General features: G+C 45.8%; 1 protein-coding gene across 1 annotated transcript in view; it reads left to right on the forward strand.

Moving 5' to 3' along the window:
- The window catches only part of LOC123767312 (protein O-mannosyl-transferase TMTC1), a 259,546-nt gene extending 235,336 nt beyond the window's left edge, over window positions 1-24,210 (forward strand). Inside the window, exons 13-18 of the mRNA XM_069317104.1 lie at window positions 4,870-5,081; window positions 17,978-18,113; window positions 19,571-19,715; window positions 22,114-22,374; window positions 22,556-22,633; window positions 23,975-24,210. Coding sequence (XP_069173205.1) covers window positions 4,870-5,081; window positions 17,978-18,113; window positions 19,571-19,715; window positions 22,114-22,374; window positions 22,556-22,633; window positions 23,975-24,124 — 982 coding nt within the window. The 3' untranslated portion in view covers window positions 24,125-24,210. The remainder of the gene's footprint in view (window positions 1-4,869; window positions 5,082-17,977; window positions 18,114-19,570; window positions 19,716-22,113; window positions 22,375-22,555; window positions 22,634-23,974) is intronic.
- The last annotated feature ends 1,299 nt before the right edge of the window (window positions 24,211-25,509 follow it).

Consider the following 25,509-nt stretch of genomic DNA (forward strand, 5'->3'; position numbering starts at 1 on the left):
TTTAAATAACTGGAGTGAAAAGGGATTGTCTAAAAAAGCTAAAAAAAATAAGAGTACACTTATATCTTCCGCCTGCACCAGGGGAGGGAAAGACGGGGCAGTTAACTAAAGGTTCATATATATATATATATATATATATATATATATATATATATATATATATATATATATATATATATATATATATATATATATATATATATATATATATATATATATATAACCAGAATGAATGTGGAAATGTGGAGCCTCGAACGACCGACCAACAGAACGGTTGAGCCACTGAGCTACTGAACACACCACAATATGAAAGGATCTCAAAAGATACACAACTGGAATCCATTTTGGCATTTAAGGCCTGCCCCCCCCCCCCCTGGGGTGCCACTGAGCACATTCACATGCCCGGGAGGTAGATCACCTAATGCCTCTGTGCTCAAGTGGCACTCAAGTCTCAATTGGATACCAGTTGCGCATCTTCAAGGGCCACTCTCTTTGTGGTTCGTTCAGTAGCTTGGTGGTTACAGCTGCTGGCTACATAAATATATATATATATATATATATATATATATATATATATATATATATATATATATATATATATTATATAATGTGAGAGAGGAAAATAAACAAATTACAAGGTCTAAATACCAAAATTTATATAGAAATGTTTATATTACAACATAATATCACATATATCACAGTTGACGTATGTATGAGGCTTTGAATTGCACAATATTTATATTGTATAAAATTTTAACTATACGTCAGAGTTCAATGAACCCCCCTTCCCTCTACTACAGTTACATGAACTCCCTTCTCCCTATCCCTCAATTGTATATGACTCCCTTCCCTCTCCCTCAGTTGTACCCCCCCTCCCTCCCCTCTTTCCTTCCCTCTTTCTCTGTCCCGTCTGTGAAAATACAATTTTTAAATTTAAAAGGGATGAGACAACCCCACAAAGCCTGTTACGAAGTTCCTCCCGTATATTTGTATACATTGTCTTGTTAATGTCGAAGGGTCAAAAGTGAGCCTTTGTTGTTTGTGGCCAACCCGTTGTTTGTGGCGACTCCGTTTGTGGCGATCCCGTTGTGCGTGGCCATCCCGTTGTGCGTGGCCATCCCGTTGTGCGTGGCGAACTTGTTGTTTGACTCTGAAGACGAGTGCAGACCCTTCTTGATGCCTGTAATTACGCCACACAGAGTGCCAAATATGTATAGCGATTCCAAAATTGAATTAGGCAACATTTTGCGTCTGGCAGTGCTAAATGGAGTTTTGACAAAAAAAAAGGTCTGTCGCCACTTCTCTGTCCCCAACATTCTCCTCCCTCGCGAGTGCAGGAGGAAGGACGAGGACGTTCGAGTCAGTTGGTGGAGCCTTAACAACTGTAAAGGGTTGAAAAGATTGACAGGTGCAGTTTAATGCAGAAAAATGAAGGGTTTTGAGCATAGAGTTCCCAAATCGAGCTGGACAATGTTGACATAGCAAATGCAGGCGATGAGTCACAATAACGTGGCTAAAGTATGTTGAATCGACTTGAGAATGGTCCAGGACGGACCGAAACGTCGTCGTCCCTTCACCTTCTAGTGTGTGGTCTGGTCAACAAAATTGACATAGCAAAGTCTGATTGGGTGAAAGATCTAGCAAATCGTGATTAGTAGCGATCTTAGGCCAAACAATCAATGCAAAGTTGCAGGGAATTCGTCAAATATGATACTCTGATATAATCCTGGAAGGGCTAGTAACCTGGGGCCAGATTCACGAAGCAGTTACGCAAGCACTTACGAACCTGCACATCTTTTCTCAATCTTTGGCGGCTTTGTTTACAATTATTAGGCAGTTAATGAGCTCCGAAGCACCAGGAGGCTGTTTATTGAAATAACAACAGTTGATTGGGAAGTTTTCATGCTTCTAAACTGTTTAATAAATGTAAACAAAGCAGCCAAAGTTTGAGAAATGATGTACACGTTCGTAAGTACTTGCGTAACTGCTTCGTGAATTTGGCCCCTGATGTCAGGAAATATATCATTATGGTGCTGTTTCCCTGAATGGTCGTCTACTGGGTCATCTTCCTTGTGAGGGAAATAGGCATGAACAAATTACGAGACGCGACAATTTCCAGCAGACACTAAGCTCTGAGGATCCTCCCTCTCTGGCAAGGTACCTTACCTTGCGATCATTTCGGGGCTTAGCGTCCCCGCGGCCCGGTCCTCGACCAGGGCTCCAAGCCAGAAAGACGACATTTGCAGGTGGGAAAACGGGAATCTTTACGACTCTTGATAAGGTCGGGAGTTTCACTTTCTTGTGATTCAGACTTTATTTTGGGTACTTGAATAACATGTTTCTTAAGCCTTCAAGTATTATGATGAGTCTACTTGGATGAGTACCAGCCCGTGTCCAGGATAGTCGCCTTCGTCTCCTATTCTCCTATCCCACTCATCTCTCCCTCTTTTTCCCCTCCCCAGTTTCCTCCTCCCCTCTTCCCACTCATCTTAACCGTTATCCCCATCCCCCCTTCACTCCCATTTCCGTACCCCTCCCCCCTCCAACTGACAATTTTCATTTATTTATATAGAAGGGGTTCCCGGGTCTCTTCCTCCCTCTTTCATCCTCTCCCCACTGTTGACTCCATTTCCCCTCCTCGTCCCCATTCTCTCTCTCTCTCTCTCTCCTCTCAGAAAATGGATTATTAAGAAGCAATGAAACAAATGTATGGGTCTATGATTTCTAATATATTTTTCTCCGTTTTCCATTTATTTTTTTCGTATTTTTTCTTTCTTCCCCCTCATCCTCCTCCCCCTTCCCCCTCCCTGTTTCCCAGACTTCCCCTTCTCTCGGGAAAAAAACATTAAAAAAACACCAAACTCTACGGAAATCACACTATATATTTCACACTTGACCACGAAAATCGCCTGAGGGACAGAGGGGTGTCTATAATTAATAATATTTCTTAGTGTTTACTTTTGACCTACCCAACCTACACCCCCCCCCCCTCTGCAATTTTTTTGTGAGGCTAGCCCAAAACATCTGGCCTGGGCACTTGGGCACGCACAGACACACTCTTCTGACACTCTTCAACCGTTTGTGACACGGTTGAGAGGCGGGACCAAAGAGCCAGAGCTCAACCCCCGCAAGCACAACTAGGTGAGTACAACTCTTGTTGGTATAGATGAATTTAAGTGAGAATGGACAATTTCAGCGGCCAGCCCAGCTAGGTATAATCAGCATGTGGAGACTCATTTTACTGTCGCTTGTGGCAGGGTGTTAGTACGCCAAGATGTAATAAGATAAAGTAACAGTGCTTGTGTGTGTGTACTCACTTATTTGTGCTTGCGGGGGTTGAGCTTTGGCTCTTTGGTCCCGCCTCTCAACTGTCAACCAACTGGTGTACAGATTCCTGAGCCTACTGGGCTCTATCATATCTACATTTGAAACTGTGTATGGAGTCAGCCTCCACCACATCACTTCCTAATGCATTCCATCTGCTAACTACTCTGACTCTGAAAAAGTTCTTTCTAACGTCTCTGTGGCTCATGTGGGTACTCAGTTTCCACCTGTGTCCCCTTGTATGTGTGTGTGTGTGTGTGTGTGTGTGTGTGTGTGTGTGTAAGGAAGTCCTTTCATGTGTAACACCGAGAGTGAACTTGACCATCACACAGCCATTAGCGGGGAAGACATTATTCCTTAGTAATCAAGTTACACCGCCGAGAAGTCCTGTAATGACCTCCTGCATGCTAATATGATACAGAGTGGGGGAATTATTCAGAGTCAGCGCCAGAGACAAGGCGAATAGAGGCTGAGTGAGGAACACCTGTGACTACTGACCTATCTTGTTGAAACAGTTGTTTATCCGTGATAGCTCAGTAATCACAGACGTTTCGCTGTGGAAGGTCGGTAGTCACAGGTGTTTTTTTCAGTGTGTCCTGCTTCTGTAATCATAATAAAACAACTTCATAAAGAAACCACAGTCGCTAAAATATAATAATATCAGGAATATTGTCCCTAACAAAGAACAACTTACCATAAAAAGTTAAACTAAATTTAAATTGAAAACGCCCTTTAATTAATTTTCAGTGATCCTATATGATATGGTAGTGGTACTGGCGACTTATGGGAGAGGGGGGGGACTGGAGACTTGTTGGGGTTGAGAGGGGGGAGTGGGGAGGTTAGGCTTCTAGGGAAAGTATATTGACACCTTGCGACGTCGTTCCGTTTTCATTCCAAAATACGTTAATAATCCTATTCCTATTCGTTTGCTGGTTCGTGATTTAACACAGAAATAGGGTGCGAGATACCCCATGGAGCATATATCCTATGCGTCAGATAAATGCTCCTGTACATTAGGAGGTATAAGTTGTGGGCAGAAGAGCGCGGACACCCACATACACACACACACTCTTTGGTCCTTTGCGGGACCAAAGAGCCAGAGCTCAACCCCCGCAAACACAACTAGGTGAGTACACACACACACACACACACACACACACACACACACACACACACACACACACACACACACACACACACTGCACAGCGTTTTTCCTGATAAGGAACAAATGCGAGAGTGAACGTGAGCGCCGTCTTGCTGGCCTGCAGATCGTTACAGAAAAATATACACCCTTGAGAATTTGGCCAGCTTCGCTCCTACCAAATTCAGCCCCCGTTTGTTTTGTTTCACGTTGCAGGCAGTTAGGTATCTGAATTATTTAACCGTCTGAAAAAGGGTGCTGGTGACAGGGAATTCCTCCCACCAGCTCGTCCTGCCTTTCAACCCCCAACGAACACTATAGCACTTAGTCAGGACCTGGGAGTGTTACTGGAAGATAATCCTCTCTAACTCTGTCTCCCACATCCCCCTCCTTCCCCCACCAGGCAGCAGGGTCGCATGGTGGAGGCGGTGACGCTGCTGGAGGAGAGTCTGCGCTACGATCCTACCAACAGGGATGCGGTGTCGGCCCTGGCTGGACTCTACAGCGAGGCCGGACGCTCCACGGAGGCCGAGAGCCTCCACCTGGCACTCTTAGCTGCCCGGCCCTCAGACCCGGTGGTCCACAACAACTACGCCGCCTTCCTCCAGAAGATCGGTAAGTCCATCTTGCCGCCGCAACCCCCATCTCTCCCATAGAGCAATAGTAAGTGTCTCCACTCTCTTATTTCACCAGACCAATGAGCCCGTATCTTCCTTACTGCCAGGAATTGGTAAGTATATCCACTTGTTATTCCAAGCGATATATATAATGGGGTTGCCTACTATTACTATATAATGGGCGATGAAACAACCAATTATCAGTGAGAATAATCAAATTATGGGTCCCTCCATGTTTCTGCGAACCTCCCACTTGGCTTTGGTTGTTATAACCACTGGTGGCAAGTGACATGTCTGAACAAATCCACAAGGGCCGTGACGAAGATTCGAACCTACGTCTGCGAGCATCCCAGGCGCTGCCTTAATACACGTGTTGTGACGTGTGTGCGTAAGTGTTCCTGCTGTGCTGCTTGCAAACTGGGTTAAATACGTTTCTTGTACACATACATACGATTACTCGCACTCCAGATCAATACACATCTAAAAATTTTGATCTTTCCTCGATATATATATAATAAATATGATTACGATACATGGAAAAAAACTCTAGAATTTCTCCAACTAGTGGAAAATTGCACACCGCTGGAGTCTGTGTTCTCGGCTCACAATCGGGGATACAGAGTTCGATACCCGGGCGGGAGAGGGGAAACAGAGATGATTTGGCACGTTTCCTTTCACCTGATGCCTCTGTTCCCCTAGCAGTAAATAGGTATCCGTGAGTTAGGTAACTGTTGTGTGTGGCATCGTTGCAAAGATCAGTAATTCGACCAATGAGAGATCTCGATATAAATTACCCTAAGTAAAGGCTTCCAGTCCCCGGAAAAAGGAATTACATGACTCGACTCCATCCACAAGACATTAAAGGCTTCTCACAAATTTGTTTACCATTTCATAATCTCACTAAAAAGTCTCCCAAACACCTCCTAATCGTCACTCAAGACTCACCATACAGGAGGTGATAATACAGTACACATTCATCATAATACAATTATGTCGTTAAACAACAAGGAAGGAGGGAAAGGAAGTATCAGGGGAAAACGCCAAGCCATTAGGTCTATATAGCACTGGGAAGGTCAGGATAAGGATTTGGGATGGGACGGGGGGGGGGGGGGAAGGAATGGTGTCCAACCACTTGTCGACGGTCGGGGATTGAACGCCGACCTGCATGAAGCGAGACCGTCGCTCTACCGTCCAACCCAAGTGGTCGTTAAACAACAATCATACAAGTCTTTACGCAAACAATGAACTTGCGAGCAACAAGCAACAGCGCAAGAACATTCACGTCTGTTTACATTGTATTCAAGCTAAAATATTTTGTGTTCACAGGGCTATTAATTATTGTTGATTTTGTCGTTAAGGATAAAATTTGGTTCGAAGTTCAATCACATTTATTTGAACCATTACATAAAGTATTACGGGGCAGCTAATGGTCACGATAAACAGTATTTGAAGAGCTTTACTGTGCCTCCCCCCCCCCCACTGTACCCCTTTCATGAGGGAACCCCTACCCCCCACGCCCTGACCTACAGGTGGGCCCCCTGACCCCCGGCCCCCCCTGTTACCTAACCCCCCCACGCTGGACGTGCTCCCCGTCTCCCACTCTCTACCTTACTCAGCTGGTGCCCCCCTTTACTCCACTACGGGCTCACCATAGCCCGTGCTACTTGGATCTTTTAGTTCCAGGTAGCGAATCTTTAACAACAACAACATGGTGCCCCCGCTTCTTCTTCCCTCCCTGGTGGTCTGAATCTTATTTTTCCTGAACTTTCTGGGAAAACGTTTAGTTTTGAATTGTAATTTTCTTTCGAGTGCCAGCACTTCTCATCCCTCATACCCTATAACGTGCCAACTATTATTTCCTCGTTTGACCGTAATTTTCTATGTAATTGCGTTTTACATTTTCTTGTAATATTTTCTTAACATTTTAATTATTTGATTTTACTCAATTGTCATTTCCTCTTATAAAGGATTATAATTTATTACATTTTCTTGAATTATGTCCCCCACATCTCATCATCCCGTCCGTTCGCTAAATGCGTCGCATTTTCAACGGAATCGACCAAATCGTTACAAAAGCGATTTGTAAAATATGAAGCACCGTAATATTGACGCTTTCTATGCAGCACCCTCGACGGGTTAAGGGGGTTGCTTGGGTTGGTACGTTTTTGGTTAGGCAGAACGGTTGTAGTATTACGGAGTGGCAAAGGTTAACACATTTGGCCAACCCTAAACACCACAACCTCCCCCCCCCCACCACAACACCCCCCTCCACCACAACCATCTCCACCACAACCACCTCCACCACAATCTCAATTCTCCTCGAGCTACCCAAAAACCCCTTCCATTGCAAACCATTAACAACACATTATTTTTGTGGTGAATGGCCTCTACCACACTCCACCCATTTCTACCATTAGACTCTATACATTGCTCATCTTTGTCACCATCTTCACCCAATGGGAGTCTAGCCTCTGGTCTCCCACGAACTCCCACGGTAAAGTCTACCATACACACTGCGTCAGCCCCTATATGTGACCGACCATATACAGGGCCTGAATTCACATACCACCTTCACATACCTTCCACTGAAGTCTCGCCTCTCAACCACATCCTTGTGTGTGTGTGTGTGTGTGGGCGCCCCACTCCACCCCACCACACCCATGTGGGCGCCCCACTCCACCCCACCACACCCATGTGGGCGCCCCACTCCACCCCACCACACCCATGTGGGCGCCCCACCACACCCATGTGGGCGCCCCACTCCACCCCACCACACCCATGTGGGCGCCCCTCTCCACCCCCACCACACCCAAGTGGGCGCCCCACTCCACCCCACCACACTCATGTGGGCGCCCCACTCCACCCCACCACACTCATGTGGGCACCCCACTCCACCCCACCACACCCACGTGGGCGCCCCACTCCACCCCACCACACTCATGTGGGCACCCCACTCCACCCCACCACACCCACGTGGGCGCCCCACTCCACCCCACCACACCCCTGGGGAGGACCCCCTGCCCCGCCCTCAACAACTCCCTGGGCAAGACGGAAGAACTCATGTCTATTGTAATAGGACGAGAGCGGAATTCCTTTACCGAAATTTTGTCCTAAAGGTGGAATTCCGAAATTAAATTCCGTCAGGAAGAGGATCGTTACGGTGTGTCGTGCTGGGAATCTTCCCTCCGCCGTCAGCAGCGAGAGGTCTCGTCTCCGCCGTCAGGAGCGAGAGGTCTCGTCTCCGCCGTAGGTCTCGTCTCCGCCGTCAGGAACCAGAGGTCTCGTCTCCTCCGTCAGCAGCGAGAGGTCTCGTCTCCACCGTCAGGAACCAGAGGTCTCGTCTCCTCCGTCAGCAGCGAGAGGTCTCGTCTCCGCCGTCAGGAACCAGAGGTCTCGTCTCCACCGTCAGGAGCGAGAGAGAGACGTGCTTCTGCAGGAGATGAAGTCACACACTACCACGTCGCCCTGATCCTGGTGTCGTCAACCAGTCACGTGCCCAAGTAAGATCCACATCGATGAGCTGGCCATTCAGCTATCCTACGCAGGCGGTGATAGGAAATGAATCATCAATTATTGCTCGATCATAGTTATTTTTACACGCAATAATGATTTAATTATCATATGTATTATTCACATTAAACACTTCAATTATTTCCTCTACCTCGCTATGCATTAATTTATTTATTATTCCTATTTTCATTATCATTGCCAATGGAATGAAAACTTCCAACACTTTTGTCAATAGTTTATCTATTAATCTATCGTTTAGTGTTAAAATTATGCTTTCTTGTTGTCCTGGTGACTCACAGTTCTAGCGAGACAATGGTTCTGTGCTTCAAGCAATATCTGCGGTCATGCAGAAAACAATCATGCAACAGCAAAAGTGAATGGCGCCGCAGCAGCCAACATTTTGAGTTCTACGAAGATGTGGAGAAGTGTCTCTCCTTAAACTGTTTAAGACCAAACAAATAAAGGAAACGTCAGAATGCCTATTGACCCATACGAGGCAACTCCGCCAACCCAAACTCCTTCATATGTGAAATAAATGCAATGGTCTTACCTCTAATATGTACGTCATTCTAACACTTAAGTACTCGTCGAATCGAAACAGCTTTGTAAAAGGCACATTTGTTCTTCTCTGTAGGCCTAAAACTTAAAAAAGTCTCAAACAATAAAAAAAAAAGCCTTTTGCGCCTGACTTTAATTTAAATATTTTTTTTGCACAGTGACCCAATTCTGCCACAGGCGGGATAAAAGTATTCCTTAGACGTCGACATTTTTCTTAGTCATTTAAAAAAAGGGGTTAAAGAACTTACTTCAAAGCCGACACTCGAAGAGGTTAAATAAAATGCTCTTGAATATTAAAGTTCCAAGCTCAGTTATTTGTTATTTGTCACCACTCAATAGTGTTCTGGGACCTGAGGAAGGGGTCCAAGGGCTGACGGGGGAGGGGTCTAGGACTTGACAAGGGGGGGTCTACGACTTGACGAGTGGTCCAGGACTTGACGAGGGGTGACCAGGACTTGACGAGGGGTGACCAGGACTTGACGAGGGGTGACCAGGACTTGACGAGGGGGTCCAGGACTTGACGAGGGGTGACCAGGACTTGACGAGGGGGGGGACCAGGACTTGACGAGGGGGTCCAGGACTTGACGAGGGGTGACCAGGACTTGACGAGGGGGGGACCAGGACTTGACGAGGGGGTCCAGGACTTGACGAGGGGGGTCTAGGACTTGACGAGGGGGGTCTAGGACTTGACGAGGGGGGGGACCAGGACTCGACGAGGGGGGGACCAGGACTTGACGAGGGGGGGGGACCAGGACTCGACGAGGGGGGGGACCAGGACTTGACAAGGGGGTCTAGGACTTGACGACGGGATCCAGGATTTGACGAAGGGGGACCAGGACTTGACGAGGGGGTGTAGGACTTGACGAGGGGGGGGGGACCAGGACTCGACGAGGGGGGGACCAGGACTTGACGAGGGGGGGGGGACCAGGACTCGACGAGGGGGGGGACCAGGACTTGACGAGGGGGGTGTAGGACTTGACGAGGGGGGTGTAGGACTCGACGAGGGGGGGGGGACCAGGACTCGACGAGGGGGGGACCAGGACTTGACGAGGGGGGGGACCAGGACTCGACGAGGGGGGGGTCTAGGACTTGACGACGGGATCCAGGATTTGACGAAGGGTGACCAGGACTTGACGAGGGGGGTCTAGGACTTGACGACGGGATCCAGGATTTGACGAAGGGGGACCAGGACTTGACGAGGGGTGACCAGGACTTGACGAGGGGGGACCAGGACTTGACGAGGGGGGACCAGGACTTGACGAGGGGGGACCAGGACTTGACGAGGGGGGACCAGGACTTGACGAGGGGGGACCAGGACTTGACGAGGAGGGACCAGGACTTGACGAGGGGGGACCAGGACTTGACGAGGGGGGACCAGGACTTGACGAGGGGGGACCAGGACTTGACGAGGGGGGACCAGGACTTGACGAGGGGGGACCAGGACTTGACGAGGAGGGACCAGGACTTGACGAGGGGGGACCAGGACTTGACGAAGGGGGACCAGGACTTGACGAAGGGGGACCAGGACTTGACGAGGAGGGACCAGGACTTGACGAGAGGGGACCAAGACTTGACGAGGGGGGACCAGGACTTGACGAGGGGGGACCAGGACTTGACGAGGGGGGACCAGGACTTGACGAGGAGGGACCAGGACTTGACGAGGGGGGACCAGGACTTGACGAGAGGGGACCAGGACTTGACGAGGGGGGACCAGGACTTGACGAGGGGGGACCAGGACTTGACGAGAGGGGACCAGGACTTGACGAGGGGGGACCAGGACTTGACGAGGGGGGACCAGGACTTGACGAGGAGGGACCAGGACTTGACGAGGGGGGACCAGGACTTGACGAAGGGGGACCAGGACTTGACGAGGAGGGACCAGGACTTGACGAAGGGGGACCAGGACTTGACGAGGAGGGACCAGGACTTGACGAGAGGGGACCAGGACTTGACGAGGGGAGACCAGGACTTGACGAGGGGGGACCAGGACTTGACGAGGAGGGACCAGGACTTGACGAGGGGGGACCAGGACTTGACGAGAGGGGACCAGGACTTGACGAGGGGGGACCAGGACTTGACGAGGGTGTCCAGGACTTGACGAGGGAGTCCAGGACTTTCCCTTCCCTTCCCTTCCCATACTGTCCGTCCGGCCGTTGGTCTCACCTCTCAGACCTACCTCCCTGCATGCGTCCGTCCATCCGTCTCAAGGCAAAACGGACAGAGGAAGGGAGGACTGGAAGTCAGAAGTCCGTCCGTCCATCCATTCCTACTCCAACGCCTGGAAACAACGGCCGGTGATGAGCCCTGTTCGGTTACTTTCTCATCCGGACACAATGCCGCGTGGTGGACCGCCCGAGGTGTCACGATATCTAGCTCAATGTTGCGTCTCTCTCCCCCCGAGGCGACGGGTGAAGCCTCGCCGGATCTTGGCTTCACAAACTTTATTCCCAACAACTTACACAATTTACAATAATGGCTGACTCGAATCAAATACAGATAAGGATCAAAGAACAAATCCACAAGGGCCGTGACGAGGATTCGAACCTACGTCCGAGATCATCCCAGACACTGCCTTAATCGACTGAGCTACGACATGGTCAAAAGAGTTGATTCATTGATGCATCACGTTATTGTGATTTCTGTGTGTACAGATAAGGATGCCCGTAGGGCGAGGAGGGGGGGAAGGGGGGGGGGGTGAGGATAGGGGGATGAAACAGCTGGGAAAAAGGAAGGGAAGTATCTGGAAAAAGCACTAAGCCATTACGACTATGTATCACTGGGAAGGGGTCAGGATAAGGATTTGGGATGGGACGGGGGGAAAGGAATGATGCCCAACCACTTGGATGGTCGGGGATTGAACGCCGACCTGCAAGAAACGAGACTGTCGCTCTACTATCCAGTCCAGCATAAAATAAAGCACTCTTGTACAACGTTGACGTTCATCAGCCCTTGACGTCATTTTTATTTTTCGAATTTAACCCCAAAGTTCATCAAACTGTTTCTCATGAAAGGTTATCGGAAATCTTTTGTTCTCACAATATTATATTTCTCTTCCTTGGTCGTCTTCATGACCTGATGAGACGGACCCCTGGTGCTACCTCTGATCTGGGGTGACCAGCCATCTCTAGGTTATGCCAAAAGATATTTTGGAGACCCATAACGTGATCATTTCAACCAGGCATACCTCTTCGTAATTTGTTTTTGTTAAGAGGGATAATGTCATTTCCCGTCCTAACTGGCACTGACATGACACGCGGAAAAACGTCACTCAGAGTGTTCTCATGCAAATTACACTGAAGATTAATGCAGGCAACTCCATCAGTTAGAATTTGAATATCATCATGTTTTCCGTTCAGCAGGTATTTAAGCTTATCCAAGTCTGCAACAGCGGTCTTCTCCAAGTTCTTGTGGGGTGTCTGTTCTCACTGGCAACAGCAACTTGCAAGTGTGGTGTAGTGAAGGTGTCTATGACAGGTTGTCAGTGACAATGTCTTATACACACACACATGTGACTGGTTAGATCAGCCTTCAACGAGAAAATGATCACTCTGAGACACTCCTCTCCCATCCCATGACAGAACCCGAAAGTTAATATTAATTTCATCGATGAAACCAGGATTACATAAATTGTCGGCATCTGTGAACGCAGTAAGCAGATTTATAAATGCGACATGTCGAGAAAAATTGTTGTTAGGTCAGCTGTCACCTTGAGGTTAGGCCACCTGTCACCTTGGGGTTAGATCCTCTGTCACCTTGGGGTTAGCATCGTGCACATCTCCACAGTTGATGCTGCTCTGGTGAAACACACATAGAACATAACTACAGCAGTAACGCGCCCTGGTACGGCATAGACAACATGCTGTACCCTGCATGTTGCTATGCCACAGGATGGCAGTACCGCTGTAGGGTCTTCCAGGACTTGACGAGTCATCAGACATTTCAGGGCTGAAACTGTATCAGCGCCTATCTACAAATTAAAAGAAATTTTTAAATTCACAAAGTTGAAGCGAGTGTTATTGCAGAACAAGAATATCACACATCAAAAATCTTTTCAATATATTCATACAATTGGGGCTTTAAATCCATCACCGTTTTAGGCAATAACAGTACAATCTTCTACAATCTTCTCAAATTTTAGTTTCCTGTATTCGCATGATCTGAAGTGCCTTCAGGCCAACATCTGACACAGAGCACAGTATGCATCTCTTTTTGGTTTACATAATCTTATATGAAATATATCTATTTAAATTTGTATACATTTTATTTATAGAGAAAACACACTGTCTCCATTTGACTGAATGGAAGTCTTAAGCCTGTCAGTCGCATGCCCTGAGGTGATACACACACATACACTGGCAATCTGAGGCTTCCCAGGTATCAAACTTTACGGGCTCACCATAGCCCGTGCTACTTGTAACTTGTTCCGAGTAGCTGAATCCATAACAACAACAACGTATCAAACCGCTAACCTATACAGTCTTAAACGCCTCAGTAATATATACAAAATTTCATTTACGTTTCCTCCGATTTCCAGCTTGAGTCCAAGGACTTGAACAGACTCTATATCACTGAAGCCTTCAGATGCCCTCTGTCTCAGAATCATCCAAGACGGGCTTTTCAGTGGGATGGGTATTGGCTACAACGTGCGGTGGGAGAGGAAGGGGAAAGGGATAGTGGTGGTTAGCAGCAGGAGAGAGAGAAAAGCATGTTTTGTTGCATTATCCCCTACTCACTAATTGCTCCACATGCGCTCGTTCTGTTTTGAGAGTCAGTCCTAATAGAAACATATATCAGTTGCTCTGGTAATGGTGCGGCGTCAAGAGGAAGGGAGACTACACACTGCCTCCTTAATCCCATCAACGGGAAGACTGTCAAGGCGGGGAGTGAAGAGCAGAGGATCAACTAGTCAAAGGACCGTTAATGAAAGCTCTGGTGACGTATGATTATTCCCACAATTGGAAGGTGATAGGGAAGGTAAGGGTGAAGGTGAAGGGGTAGAGGGGAAGGTGAGGGTGAAAGGGGAGATAAGGGGAAGTTGAGAGGTGGGGGGGGGACGGGAGGAAGTGAGGGGAAAACTACCAGACGACATTCACCCCATGCAGCGACTAGACGACCAAATATTCCGATCAAATTTGCGCAGTGAAAGACACCGACGAAGCTGGAACGAGTGGCTCACGTCAGGACGAATACGCTCCTCTGGAAACTGGAATGAACTTAACCGTTTTCCTCTCCTGGACGAGGTATTTGGTTTAGAATCTGAAAGTTAGATGCTCGGTGTCCTCGGGGAACAGGTGATCCTGAATCATGAGCGAGCTATCTTGAGATGATTTCGGGGCTTAGCGTCCCCGCGGCCCGGTCCTCGACCAGGCCTCCTTTTTGTTACACATCCCCCAGGAAGCAGCCCGTAGCAGCTGTCTAACTCCCAGGTACCTATTTACTGATAATACTTATAAGCTACCAAAGATGTCTGGCATCTGGGAGCCCGTTGTCTAACCCATGTAAATATTTTGTGATTTAGAATTTTGAAGACTTTAGACGGATATTTATTTTCTAATATTTAGTCTTTATTAAGAAAGAAAACGAGTCAGTCTGGAAAATTCTTCTATTTTTGAGTGGAAAAGGAATTAAACTGTCAAAGGGTTCTTTCAGATACACAAAAGACTTAAAGAGAAGGCTGGCCCTTGGGAAAAATGAGTTAGGTCATGTAACAGATAATGACACTGAAATAAGTAGCAATCTAAGTACTATGTTTCTGTACTTACCAGAGAGGAACTTGCTAACACCAGAACCAATCTCTGTAGGAGGTGAAGAAGGTCAGTTGAACTGTATAGTCATTCCCAGGGAGGAAGTCATTTCCCATAGACAAATGAAAGCCAAACCAATCCCCCAGGCTTAGACGAAACGTTTGCCTGGGTCCCAAGAGCATACAAGGGCTGAGTGAGCCCTTGACATTTATATTTAATGTCATGAAATTCCACGGAATCGCGGAGAGTTGTCAATGTTGGACCAATCTTTAAGAGGGGGAAAGTATCATTTCCATCGAATTATCGACCAATTATCTAAACGTATATTGTGGGGAAATCTGCTTGAATCGATGATCGCAAAAGATATTGACGTACAACTTTGAGAAGCACAGATTGATAAGGGATTCTCAACAGTGCTTTACAAAGGGCTGCGAAAGGAAATTCATGTTCCACGAATTTCCATTCACTCTATTCCAGCATATTTGAGGCAGTTGACAGTGGTATCAATTGTCACGTTGTGTACCTTGACTTTAGCTAAGATTTTGATACTGTGCCTCACGAGTGACTGGAAGAAACTCACGGTACTGGAGAACTATGCTAAGTTGGATAAGGGCACGATTATTTGAAAGCAAAACAAAAGAGTTATATAAATAGAGTTCAGTCACAGTGAGAAATAGTTATAAGTGGAGTGCCACAAGGCCTTATCCTAGGACCCCCTATTGTTTACTGCACATATAAACGTTTTAGATTTAGGACTGAGCAGCAATATTTGCAAACAATACAAAAGTTAGGAAAGAAATAACTTTAGAAGATAAAAAATGTTGATAAATGCAGGGTTCCGAGACTAGGTAGTGATCAGTCACATACTCAACCCACAAATATGAAAAGGAGGAACGTATAAGGTCCGTTCTGGAGAATTATCAAGATATCTAATCTTCAGCAACGTTATTGTTACTCATTGTCTGCAATGATAAGAGTTACCAGATATCAGCTGGATAGTGTTGAAATTGAGACATTGCGAATGCGAAAAAAGATCTGGGGGTCATGATTAGTAAGAATTTACGGCCAAAAACCAGTGCATAAATGTTCGGAAAAATGCAAATAGGACACCGATTTACCTCAAGAATCAGGGGCCAGATTCACGAAGAAGTTACGCAAGCACTTACGACTCTGTACATCTTTTCTCAATCTTTAGTGGCTTTGTTTACAATTATTAAACAGTTAATGAACTCCGAAGCACCAGGAGGCTGTTTATAACTAACAACAGTTGATTGGGAAGTTTTCATGCTTGTTACCTGTTTAATAAATGTAACCAAAGCCGTCAAAGATTGAGGAAAGATGTGCACGTTCGTAAGTACTTGCGTAACTGCTTCGTGAATCTGGGCCCAGGGTAAGAACTAAACTCGTCTAACTCGCTCAATATTAAGCTAAAACCATTAAATATCTAACCTGGCTTCAAGAAATAGACTAGTTCACCATATAAAATATATATATATATATATATAATAATAATATTTATATTTAATATTAATATAATAAAAAGGACGTGGTATGTGAGTTAGGTTCAGTCCCCAATTGTGTGGTGTAGTTCACACGAAGAAGCGTATGACGTCAACCTGCTTGAGACCTCACATTCCATCTAAGAATACTTAAGAAACTACTTCGTTATTATGACAGGTACATAATGACTCTCCCGCCGATATAAACGGGTTATTACAAGCTCCTCCAATACGAGGCTCGCGTATATAATCACTTTTTGAACCATGAACTATGTTGACCTAAAATAACCGACCATGTTAATTGACAATAACGGCCTATTAAGTGAAAATAACGGCCAAATTAATTGAAAATAACGGCCATATTAACTGAGAATAACGTTCACATTAACTGAAACTAACGGCCGTATTAACTGAAAATAACAAGCCTTATAACAACCGAAAGTAACGGCATATTAACCGAAAATAACGAACCACATTAACCGAAAATAACGAACCACATTAACCGAAAATAACGAACCACATTAACCGAAAATAACGAACCACATTAACCGAAAATAACGAACCACATTAACCGAAAATAACGAACCACATTAACCGAAAATAACGAACCATATTAACACATAATATAGTACCATAACATAACTGAAAATAACAGAGTTGCTCTATAATTTTCCTATTCATTTATGCATGAAACAATCACATTATCCACATCTTTCAGCACGATAAATGTTAACAAATTGATAGAATAAGATAAGGGTATAAAGGGAGGTCGAAATATTTACCCAGTCCCCCTTACAATGTTTGTTTTTTCTTCTATATATAATACACAGCAAGGCACCCATTATATATGCTACCATCGTGCCATTCACGAAGGGACTCTTGAGACTTCGGGGGCAATATCCAAGCCACTTCAAACTCGTACACACCTCGCAAAATAGGAATCTTCATCTTGCTTCAGAAATTAAATACAAGCGAGTCTCGGGTAAATCTCATTCTCCCAAAATTGCTGCAGGATTATCAGAGAGAGAGAGAGAGAGAGAGAGAGAGAGAGAGAGAGAGAGAGAGAGAGAGAGAGAGAGAGAGAGAGAGAGAGAGAGAGAGAGAGAGAGAGAGAGAGAGAGAGAGAGAGAACCAGCCAAATTGTCAGATTATGGGATTGAATTTCTTAGAGGCAGGATCGACCCGTCAGAAGGACGATCATTTCATGGTCAACATTTTAGACCTCCAAGACGTTCGTCGTCTGCGATCCTTTCAGGCGCGTGCAATCTCTCTCTTAAGTGTCTAGAACGAAAAAGATACTATCGCTCGGAGCATAGTTCAAAGTGCGCCAACTACACCCTAATTTGGCAAACAACTTTCCAGGTGAGTAACAGAGCCAGGTGAGTAAAAGACCCAATGAGTAATAGACCCAAGTGAGTAACAGACCCAAGTAAGTAACAGACGCAAGAGAGTCACATACCCAAGTGAGTAACAGACCCACGTGAGTAACAGGTCGAAGGACCCATAACCCACACTCTATACCACACTTGTGTGATGAGTGGCAGAGGTTGGCACTCAAGAGGCACCTGATGTCCCTGTTGCAGGTCGTCGGGAGGCGGCACTGCGGCACTACGAGGCGGCACTGGGGCTCGACCCGGAGCACACCGTGGCACTGGTCAACACCGCCAGACTCATGCGCACTCTACACAACAACAATCAGGCCGAGATGCTCTACAAGAGGTACGCCCTTCTCATCTTCTTTTGCTCTATTTCAGTATTATATTTAGTGAGCCACAGTAGGCCTAAATATATATATATATATATATATATATATATATATATATATATATATATATATATATATATATATATACATATGAATCAATACATTAAAACGAGAAATTATGACAAAAAAATCCCAACCCACACATATGATACGAACACTTATAAAGTTATGACCTAATAAGTCGTAACCGACTTGATTTATTTAAGTTACGACTTGATAAGTCGTAACTTATTCGTCTCCAAGACACTTCAAAACCTCGTCACTTCATATGTGACGGTTGGGTTAATATTTTGACTAATTCTCTACAAGTAATTAACAAAACATTTCCTAAATCATTTCTCTGGTCACTATGTTGAGGGCCACGCAAGGGAAACTTGCCTAACCTGAAAACACGTCTCCACATTAAGGACCACAGTTCCTTACCTAATACTGAACTCAAACTCACATGGAAGCCATTCTTGAACAGTGAACATTATGTTGTGTACGACGATACACAACAGCGCGGTGGAGAGGGGGGACCTGCTGCATGGGTAACAGCTTCTCTCCCGAATCAACCTACCCAGGCTTTGCGCCCTGGTGAGGCCACTCCAGACCGACAACCAGAGCGTAACTCCATAGTCTCCTGAGACTGATGGATGCCAACTACTACTACTACGACGATACATCCTATCTCAAGGGAGGGAAGGAAATGTAGACTGTAGTAAGGGAGAGAGAGATACAGACTGTAGGGAAGGGTGGTAGGGAAATACAGACTGTAGGGGAGGGTGGTAGGGAGATAGAAACTGTAGGGAAAGGAGGTAGAGAGATACAGACTATAGGGAAGAGTGATAGGAAGATACAGATCGTAGTAAAGGAAGAGAGGGATGATACAAACTATTGGGACAGGGTGAAGTTCTCTCCTATTTACTGTTCCAGTTAAATGTTAGGGAGATGACCCTGCCTCTCACGTCTGTCCCCCGTCCTGGACAGAAACGTCTGTCTCCGCCGCTTCTCCCTCAATCTCTCTCAACCGTTCACCGAGACAGACCTACCACCAACCCGCAGTCAGTCAGGTAACACATTCACAGCCCACACTGAATAAATTCATCTCACAAACTATAATCGCCAAAGAATAACTAGCAGAGCAGCTCCTGCTAACCTCCACAATACCACCACCACCACTACCACCTCCCTCACTACCAGTCTCTACCTATCTCTCGTAGCGACGGTCTCGCTTCATGCAGGTCGGCGTTCAATCCCCGACCGTCCAAGTGGTTGGGCACCATTCCCCTCCCCCCCTCCCGTCCCATCCCAAATCCTTATCCTGACCCCTTCCAAGCGCTACATAGTCGTAATGGCTTGGCGCTTTCCCCTGTTAATGATCTATCAATCTCTCATCCCTGGATGATGATGGTGGTGGGGCCTTGTACAGGGCGCTGGCGGTGGCCTGGGAGGCGGAGATCGGGGAGAGTCTTGGGAAGCTGTATCTCAACACTGGTCGCCTGGAGGAGGCTGAATCTACCTTCACCAGCGTCCTCACCCACCACCCCCACATGCTCTCCTCCACCGTGTACCTGGTGAGTGAACCCGCCTTCTGCTTCACCCTCTGGTGGGTGTAGTTGAGATTTGTATTTACTATGTGTGCCTGCAGAATCCAGCTAAAAGGTCTTGAATCCCGCTTTTCTAATCTATTTTTTCCTCTATTATGTCTACTACATATATTGCTCTCTAACACACACACACACACACACGCACATATCCCCAGGAAGCAGCCCGTAGCAGCTGTCTAACTCCCAGCTATCTATTTACCGCTAAGTTAACAGGGGCACCAGGGTGAAAGAAACTCTGCCCATCTGTTTTCGCCTTGGCCGGGGGAAAAAATGTGTGTGTGTGTGTGTGTGTGTGTGTGTGTGTGTGTGTGTGTGTGTGTGTGTGTCCTCTTTCTGTCTCTCTCTCTCTCTCTCTCTCTCTCTCTCTCTCTCTCTCTCATTGTCTCTGCTTTTCTCTCTCTCTCTCTCTCTCTCTCTGTCTCATTGTCTCTGCTTCTCTCTCTCTCTCTCTCTCTCATTGTCTCTGCTTCTCTCTCTCTCTCTCTCTCTGTCTCTCTCTCTTTCATTTTCGTTTCCACTCACACTTGACAGCATATTCGTCTTACGCTTCCCCTTAGTAAATTTTTTAGACGTCATATTTGGTCAAAATGAAAGCCATTCCCCACCAAGCATGACTCACAACGACCATATGTAATTCCCGCGAGCGTGAGCCCGCCGCCAGCGTCCAGACCAGCCTCTGACCTTCACCACCAACCTGAATTGTGGCTAGAATTTCAGCTTTCAAAACTAGCTGCGAAGTACCGTGTTTGCCGGCGTGTGAGACGCACACATTTTACAAGAATGTTTCAGGAAAAAAAAGTGTAGTTGGTTATATTCCTTTATTAAAAAGTGATGTTAAGGTGGTGGGTTTGGCCGGGGGTAACGTGATTTTTTTTTATCATGTAAATACAATGTTTTTGATCGTTGTAAATACAATAATGTAAATACAATATATTCGTCAGATGGTTAAAAAAAAGCGCGTCGTATTAGCTAGCAAATACGGTATTAACCTTTTTAAACACAAATTAGTTTACGTTTTTCTCTGAAGAAGACTCAATACCGAGAGGCTGTAAATGCATTCAATGCAAGTTTAATAATTAATAATGTTTATATAAGAGCGTAACTGCCTCGTCTTTAATTTGTTATTCTTGTTAATAATCAGAACACTTCTCGAACGTATTTCAAGCTCTAATAACATATAATATTTAAACTTCCCAAAATAATGATGTTCAAAGAAAACCTAAACGTTAGCTTAATATTGGTTGCAAATCTTGCAAATGTTGCGTAAACACAGAGCGCCTCGGGTAATGCGCACGGATTATGAATTGTGAAATCAGGGGCGCCCTGAGTACATAGGAACAGGTGCCAACAGGTGCCAACAGGTGCCTACACGCCTTCCTATTGGCTCCCAGCCACGCCACCCACTCCCACCATGGCACTCTGCCATGGTCTTGTACCCAGCTGTAATTAACCACAAAGTTCTGTATTTATCTAACTCAAATAATTACCCAGGGATGCGTGTGCAACTGAATCAATGCACTGAACTAAAACAATACTCAAAGGACGAGGGTTTAGGATTGTGTTCACCTAGATATGTTCATATCTATGTGAGCACATTTAGATGAGCACATCTAGATGAGCACATCTATGTGAGCACATCTAGATGAGCACATCTAGATGAGCACATCTATGTGAGCACATCTATGAGAACACATCTATGAGAGCACATCTATGAGAGCACATCTATGAGAGCACATCTATGAGAGCACATCTATGAGAGCACATCTATGAGAGCACATCTAGATGAGCACATCTTTTTAAGCAAACATTCTGTCACACAAATATGTCATATTACGAGAAGTCATTTTTATCAGAGACATAATTCTGTCATCTCGGCTTTTGAGTTATGACAGAACGCGTATGTGGCCTTGACAGGAGGCTACGTGTAGCCTTGACAGGAGGTCACGTTTTGCCTGACTTGCCGACATACCTGTCAATCTCATCAAACTTTTATGGCCCCCGAGCCTGTTGCCCGACAAAATGTCTTGCGTTGTTACACAACTACAGTTACCGACGGATTATGTGTAGATGTGAGCCCCCTTGGTGGTGCCTGGCGACCAGCGCTTGTCATCCTGGGGCCAGTAAAAACACTGAAAATTCACGAAGCAGTTACGCAAGCACTTACGAACGTGTACATCTTTCCTCAATCTTTGACATCTTTGGTTACATTTATTAAACAGTTTACAAGCATGAAAACTTCCCAATCAAGCTGTTCTTATTGCCGCCAAAGACTGAGAAAAGACGCGCAGGTTCGTAAGTGCTTGCGTAACTGCTTCGTGAATCTGAGTACTTCCTGATTCTCGCTACTTCCTCTCTCCTGACGCAGGCGCGGGTGAAGCTTCAGCAGAGGAGCTACCTGGAGAGTGAAGAGCTGCTGCAGAAGGTGCTTGACCAGTCCCCCGGCCACCAGGAGGCGCTCTTCCAGCTCTCCCTCCTCTACACCCACACCAACCGCACCCAAGACGCCCTTATTCTTGCCCAACAAGCCGCCCACAACTGCTCCAGGCCGCCCTACCTCTGCGCCCGTCTCCACGCCCACTATGGAGACCTCCTCAACGACAGACACAACGTAGATGAGGCCGCCCAGGTAAGATCTTTCATACCGTGAGCATTACTAGGACTCTGCAGCAGTTTCTCACAGTTACCAAAATTTTCTAATGTATCCGACGGTAGTGATAAATTAATAATGAAATACCTCAAGAAGTGACACATACTGCAAAAGGATATATTACACCAGGGTACATGTACACTATATTACGTTCTTGCAGAGTTACCTGCTAGCAGTGGAGTTGGAACCGACGCTCACCCACCCGCACATCAACCTGGGGGCCCTCTACCACGCTAAGGTCTGTTCCACTTCCCTCTTCAACTCGTAATAATGATCATGTCAAACTTTCTTCCCACCACTGGCTTCCTTAACACTGTATATATCTCCATATTTGCACTAAGCTGTGGTATAGATACTGTTCGTTTATCGTGACTTAAAGTAAGCTTTAGTAATGCTATGCCACATTAAACCCACTTCCAGGGGCCAGGTTCACGAAGCCGTTACGCAAGTACTTACGAACCTGTACATCTTTTCTCAGTCTTTGGTGGCTTTGTTTACAATAATTAAACAGTTAATGAGCTCCGAAGCACCAGGAGGCTGTTTATAACAAAAATAACAGTTGATTGGCAAGTTTTCATGATTGTAAACTGCTTAAAAATGTAAACAAAACCGTCAAAGATTGAGGAAAGATGTACACGTTCGTAAGTACCTGCGTAACTGCTTCGTGCATCTGGGGCCCCCAGGTTATTATTGAAGAGCTTATTGAAATGTTATTACTCTTATGCAGTCGTATAAGGAGTCGTTGACCAAACCACACACTAGAAGGTGAAGGGACGACGACGTTTCGGTCCGTCCTGGACCATTCTCAAGTCGATTCTCACAATCGACTTGAGAATGGTCCAGGACGGACCGAAACGTCGTCGTCCCTTCACCTTCTAGTGTGTGGTTTGGTCAATATAATTTAGCCACGTTATTGTGACTCATCGCCTGTACAAGGAGTCGTTTGTGATGTGACGACCCACTTATGACCGAACTGATGAGCCTTCAAGGCTCTCTCAAGAGTTCATTTACTGTACTGTGGGTTCTGTACATTCACCTGTGCTGGCGTTAAGGTGCCAAGGGGAACAACACCTTACACTCTCAGCCACTGAGGCACCGAGAGTGATGCGTGGCTCCCCACGGCACTCCCAACCATCACTAGCACACACTAGTCAAGGCTCACCCTATTTTATCAATTCCAAAGCTATTGAGCAACGCTCCAGTCAAAAATCTATATGTCAACTCAAAATTTTGGACAGGCTGTTAGAGAGTAAATTATGTACGGCTTCGAAAGCATTAGAGAAAGTATAAATATTATTTAGATATCAAATTATTATTAGTTTTACAACTATTGAATAACCAGACAATAAGAATTTTTGCATCTAGTAAATACCACTTGCATGGTACCAGGCTAGATCATTCTTGTGTTTGTGGTTCCTAGACCAATAAAGAGCTCCTTATCTTTACTAATCTCCGTCGAACAGTGAGGTTGTAGACATCGTCTCTATCATTACTTATAAGAAACAGAGAAAAACAAGAATCATTAGCATTTCCTAGAGTAAATCCTAATGCTGCCCCTCTCTCTCTCTTCCCCCGCCAGGGCGACTACACGCGCGCCTGGAGACACTACCTGACGGCGCACGGGCAGGAGCCCTCCAACACCCTCCTGCTGGAGAACATGGAGAAGCTGAGACGGGCACAAGACCTCCAGGCACCCGCCAGCATCCCCCACTGCCTCAATAAGTCTTGATATATATTCCAAGACCCAAAGGTCCCATTCGAATCCTTTCTGAGCATAATTTTAGATTAATTGATTTCTATAGAAACGGATCAGAATTTGTTTATCATTTCCCCAACACTCGCTACACATCCGTTCTTTACCGTAACATCCGGGCAACAGGTCTGGGAGACTTAGACCAACTTAGCTGTAGTTCCAACAACCGAAATATTCTTAATTGGATAACAAAATACTGCAAAGTATTTACTTGCTATAAGTATATGAAGGTAAATAGTGTACGGTAGTAGTGAGAAATGTGACCCATCAGAACGTCACAATTGGGCGACAGCGCGCACCTGGAGACCAACAGGAGGGCGGGAACATTAGTTCTTCTCAAGACGAAGAACTAAACATATTATCGTTAAAGATGGCAGGTAATCCAGGCAGGCCAAGGTATTCTAAGGTTAACACAGACAGGCTTTGTTGCCTCGAGAGACCTAGCTGCCCCCTACCCATCACGGTGAGTCACAGTGAAGCTAGGCGAGGCCAAGCGGACCCTGCTCAGTCCGAACTAACCCAGCAGAATCCCAGTAAACGCAGGCCAAGCCCCACCAAGCCTGGTAAGCCCCACCAACCCCGCTGTGTTGTGACGCCCGATACATCTGAGTACGATTGAAGGATAAAGGCTGATTTTCATTGCATCGTTTCTAGACTCATGTATCGCAGCCCGTCCTCCTGTTTACATAGTACTTATAGTAACCATGTGGACCACCGTATATATTTGACGTGATACACTATATATATATATATATATATATATATATATATATATATATATATATATATATATATATATATATATATATATAATGTTATACTCGGCATAGGAATATTTAAGTTTGGTTTATAGCTTTATTTTTCGGGACATAATAAAGTAAATAGTACCAAATTCTACTATCTGATAGTCTATTGCGTCAATATGTACAATGGTCCAGATACAAAATGTACTTTTTAAACAAGAGAATGGGTTGCATTTGTCACATCAGGTGTTTGGAAATTATTATGCAACTATCATATATATATGATTACAAATGCTTTATATTATTTATGTTAACGAGAAATGCCACATTTCTTGTGTCCGGGGGACGCGAGTTCGATCCCATTAAGCTGCCTCGACATTTCCTCATCATCAGCTTAGCTTTCCCAAGTAACCGGCGCTGCAGGCGCCGTCATCCTCTTCACTAATAATATGCAGTATTAAGGTGCATATTATGGAGGAGGGTGGGGGGGACCTGCTGCATGGGTAACAGCTTCTCCCCCGAATTAACCTACCCAGGCTTTGCGCCCTGGAGAGGGCATTCCAGACTGAAAAACCAGAGCGCAACTCCATAGTCTCCTGAGACTGATGGAGGCCTACT

This window comes from Procambarus clarkii, chromosome 86, assembly GCF_040958095.1.
Source record: "Procambarus clarkii isolate CNS0578487 chromosome 86, FALCON_Pclarkii_2.0, whole genome shotgun sequence".
Taxonomy (NCBI): Eukaryota; Metazoa; Arthropoda; class Malacostraca; order Decapoda; family Cambaridae; genus Procambarus; species Procambarus clarkii.